Source organism: Humulus lupulus, chromosome 7 (genome assembly GCF_963169125.1).
Source record: "Humulus lupulus chromosome 7, drHumLupu1.1, whole genome shotgun sequence".
Lineage (NCBI taxonomy): Eukaryota > Viridiplantae > Streptophyta > Magnoliopsida > Rosales > Cannabaceae > Humulus > Humulus lupulus.
The window spans coordinates 49,737,569-49,742,169 of NC_084799.1; the positions used below are offsets into that span (position 1 = coordinate 49,737,569).

The 4,601-nt window shown below is 33.3% G+C and overlaps 1 protein-coding gene across 1 annotated transcript; it reads right to left on the reverse strand.

The window, feature by feature from the left end:
• Positions 1-724: 724 nt before the first annotated feature.
• On the reverse strand, positions 725-2,772 carry LOC133791677 (geranylgeranyl transferase type-2 subunit beta 1-like). Its single transcript, XM_062229596.1, has 6 exons — positions 2,423-2,772; positions 2,149-2,282; positions 1,880-1,978; positions 1,695-1,770; positions 962-1,078; positions 725-789 (listed from the first exon to the last, which is right to left on the reverse strand). The coding sequence occupies exons 1-6, from the start codon at positions 2,667-2,669 to the stop codon at positions 725-727; spliced, it is 738 nt and encodes a 245-aa protein (XP_062085580.1). The 5' UTR covers positions 2,670-2,772.
• Positions 2,773-4,601: the final 1,829 nt, after the last annotated feature.

Consider the following 4,601-nt stretch of genomic DNA (forward strand, 5'->3'; position numbering starts at 1 on the left):
TTCCTTTTTCTTTTTTTATTGATAATTTAAGCTTTTCTGATGAATTTAACAATGGAAAAAACCTACCATGCAAACTCAGAGAAAATATAAAGTTAAATTACCACACTCAGAATGAGGACTCCTTTCTTGGATGCTTGGCAAGCAACAAACTCATAACTCACAAGATTCATTCCATCTCTAAGAGAAGTAACAAGTGCAACATCTAAACAAGGAAAAACAAACAAATAAACAAAATTACATGCATATAAATAGAAATGAAAAATATATATATTTATTTTTTATATATACATATATATATATATAAAATTTGCACCGGAAAAAGAAATAGCAATTGAGTTACTCATGGTAAACAAAATTAATTAATTGAAGGCACAATTGCCTTCTGTTGTTTCACCATATTAATGTATTACATGATTAAGTTACCATAGGAATCACTAAAAATTAGGCAGCCTAGGAACAATTAACTTATCTAAGACAAAATTGATTAACGGCTTTGTTACAAAACAAAAATGAGTACCAGTAACAGCATACAGAGCGCACAATGCGTGAAAGTCAAGAGATCGGTCCTGTACAAAGAAGAGAAAATGGTTTAGCAGTCTTGACATAATCATTGAACAAAATTGTAAGAAAATCAAGTTCAAAGAAAATGAGAGACAGAAACATAACATATATAATATTTGACTATATTGTAGTCTCAAAACATATATTAATCAAATGCTATTGCTTAAAAAGACCTGAACTCAGACCTTTTATTCTTCCTTTTGTTTGATTTTTCTTTCACTAAAATGTCTTTAGAAAGTTGGGAAAGTGATTAAAACAGAACAAAGAAGATCACTTGAAACACTGTCTCTGAAAAATTAACCATGGACTAAAATAAAACATTTGTAATAAGATGAAAGAGGATTTATTTTCAAACTTGTGTAAAAGTAATTTGAACATAAACAAATGGTAAAAAGGATACAATTTGACACATTCTCAACGTCTATAACATCAAGCTTGTCAAAGAGGGCTAAAACTTGCACAGCACTTAGGGTATACATTACATGTGGATCATGCCCAATGTTGCCACCAAAACCACCTGTATAAAAATAAATAAATAAGACAGAGAAACTAATTAGTGACCACTTTTTCCATAGCAATAACAACTTTAAGTTTTCTGTCTTAATCCATTCCTCGTCATCTAAAAGCCAATATATATAATAAAAAATCTTCAAAAATATCTTTTTACAAACCTGACTCATGTTGTAAAGTTATATGTAGCAAAATATATAAATATTTATATATATGTCAAAAGTGACTTTTTTTTTATTTCATTTATATGATTTAACTTCCCAATAACAATTTAATAGTTTTTCTTAAAATATATCATTATACATTATATTATCTTATATGCCGTTTCTTATATGCCATTATATAGATATATATATATATACATTATATTATATTATACATAATATATTATCTTATATTACTTGATATGCCGTTTCAAAGGTCATGTGGTTAATACAATTGTAAGACCCACATAGAGTTCACAAGTATTAGTGAGTAATAGTAATACATAACACCTCAGATGACCCGAAATTTTGGCATTACAGATGCTTTCAAAATGCAATGCATCCTAGACTGTTAACTTTCATAGAGAGAGGGCGGCATGCAAATTCAAAAGAAAAATGAAAGAACTCAAGTAATTTTACCAGCTACACCAAAGTATGTGTGGTAGACATCAACTGCATCAACTGGTCTATCTGAAATTCCTCCATTTTCTACATCCTGATATTACAAAAATTAACCAAAATCCTCAGAGGTAAGAGTGAAAATGTCCCTGTTCCCAACATGATGATCTGAAAGATAAGAGTACTTTGCATAGTTATAAGATTACCTGGCAGTCTAAGATGAACTTCAAAAGTTTTTCCTTGTTAATCCAATGTACTCTGTCAATCATGATCAGGCTAGAAAGGACCCACCATGAATAGCAGACCTAGTTAAGAAAACTAATTCAATAGGCTTTAACAAATATTTGTTTCTTTTTCCACTTGAGACTAGCTCAAATGATTCAATGAATAAGTGGAGGTCCAAGATGCAGGGCTCTAAATGTATCTTATAAAAAATAAACAAAGCAATTTCTTTTTAAATAAGAATTCTACATACATCTGGAAGTTTCTCTGGGCGCCCATTAAGACCTCCAGATTTGACTTGCCGCTCACACAACCACCACCCGAGAAGGTCTTTGTCGATATGATGCAGAGACCCTGTAATAGCAAGAGCTCCCACACAACAGAAAACTGCAGTGATGGTGACAAAACATCATTGTTATTCTTGACTGGACTAAATTTAACACGCTGACAATAGAAGTAAATCGCACGAGGTATAAATCCAAAATCAAAACTTAATAAACTCATATTGCAATAGACTTGTAACTTACTTTGCCTAGCATGAGACTCTCCACCTGGTGTACATCCAAATCCACCATCCAGGTTTTTGCAACTAACTATATACTTCACAGCCTTCTCAACATTAATTTTATTCAACCGATGCACCAATGCAAGGAAGCATATTGCAATATAGGAGAATCTAATGCAATTTAAAGACAAAAAAAATTCAATGAATACTAACTTCAACAAACCTATATTACTAACACAAAACCATTGAAAAAAATTCAATTTCAGCATCAAGTGGAAAGAAGAAAACTGGGTTTACATAAAAAAAATGCTCGACAAATATGTAATAATCAGAACCTAACCTTTTTGCAAACAAAACAAAGAAAAAAGATGAGGCTTTAATCAACAAGTTTTAACCCGAGCTGTCATGGGATCAAAACACATAAGCCAAGCATGACAAATGAGATTTAGATGCAGAAAGCAAATTGGAAAAGATAAACAAGTAATTCAGGTTCAGTTAAATAAATCGTATAATAGGAATCAACTAAATGAAGTTCAAGTCCCCATAAATCTCTTAATAAACCCAAGATGAATTCCCACAAAATCAATAGTATATAACCAGTTTTGCAAAAAAAATAGAAACTCAGAACTAGATTTTGCTTCCAAAATTTCAATCGACTCATTATATTAAACAAAAACCATCATACCCCAGTACCTATCTGTGTCCCACTAGCATAATTGAACAAATAAGAAAAATCCATCAAAGCTTGAATAACTAAAAGCTCTGAAAATGAAACGAGATAGAAAGCAAACCTTGCGATTTGACGTCTTCAGATTTAAGAGCTTTCATAATTACCCAGATTCTTTGGTGGCTCTTCATCCTCCCGGTGTCCGGAGCACAAACATTCTCTTGGAATCTAGTTTGGACGACGGTGGAGGTCCGAAAAAGCTTCAAAACCCACAACTGCAGTGCGACTTCCGAGCTCCTCCTGCAGCGATCTCCGGCGCGTCAGGTGGCGGGGTCACAGGGAGAGAGGTTTCAACAAAATCTGAAGCCCATGGAGGGTCACGTGCCTCTGTTCGGAGGCCAGAGGTGGCTCGTCTGTGAGTGGCAGAAACAAGCGAGAGAGTGAAAGAAAGAAGAGAGAGGGAGAGAGTATTTTGCTCTTTTAAATCTCATACTTTTGGTGTATTGAATTTCAGAGAGGTAGTGTAGAGTCCAAGAACTTTACTTAGCTAAGTTAGATAGTAGTATTATAGTAATTATAGTATTATCTTTATGACTGTGGATTTTTGGTTCAGACCGGGATTTATTTGGACACTCATAGTAGTACTTGTAGATTTTCTAAGTTTAACCTATAGTTTAAGAAAATTGATGTTAACCTAAAGTTTGATTAATATGGTTGATATTGAGGATAATATTTATTATACTATAAGGTTTAGATAAGAACCAATAGGATTTTAAGCACATGATATGTATGGGTGATTAAGGATTAAGTATTTAGAGGATTAAATTTAATAAGGGTAAAATTTGAATGCTCTAAGGTCAGCCAGCAGCTTTGAATACATTTGAGGGCTTAGTCAAGGTTGTTTACTCAATTTGAATTAAGCTAAAAATGTGTAATTTTGTGTTTAAATAATCAGCGTATGCCGATATATCGCCTCTATAGGGGCGATATATCGCAGCACGTAGATACGGAAAACACAAAACGATGCACGTTTGCCTCGGGCATAATGGTCCAGGCGATATATTGCCTATAGGGGGCGATATATCGCCTCCATCAGCATATTTTGAATGATTTTGAAATCATTTTCCATTCAACCCTTCAACCTCTTGATAAGTCCAGCACCTTTCTGAACGAGTCTTCAACCTCTGCTGAACGATAATTCAAATTATTTTTACTTAAAAGGCCATTATTTTTATTCAAGTTAAATTAAGATCCTTTCATTCCTAAACTCTATAAATAGGACCTAGTACCCAGCCATTATTCATCTTTTGCTCTAAGTTCAGAGGCTGCAAGTTGCTAGGTGAGTGTGAGAGTGTAAACACTTGGGTTAGGAATCATAAGCTTGATCATCATAAGCTTATCAAACACTTGGGGAAGTAAGGTTTCATAGTATTTTGGTTCGAGGTTTAGATTGGTCTTACAAGTCTTCAAGGTATTTCCACACCTTAGGTCATTGGTATTATTTTATTTTAAGTTCTCATAGCCTTCTACTCAG

Excerpts from the sequence above, each read along its gene's own strand:
- LOC133791677 (XM_062229596.1), bottom strand. The coding sequence starts at position 2,669 with ATGCTGAAATTGAATTTTTTTCAATGGTTTTGTGTTAGTAATATAGGT. Across the intron at positions 2,283-2,422 it reads AGAGTCTCATGCTAGGCAAA|TTTTCTGTTGTGTGGGAGCT; the intron begins GTAAGTTACAAG and ends CCATCACTGCAG. Across the intron at positions 1,079-1,694 it reads CACATACTTTGGTGTAGCTG|GTGGTTTTGGTGGCAACATT; the intron begins GTAAAATTACTT and ends ATTTTTATACAG.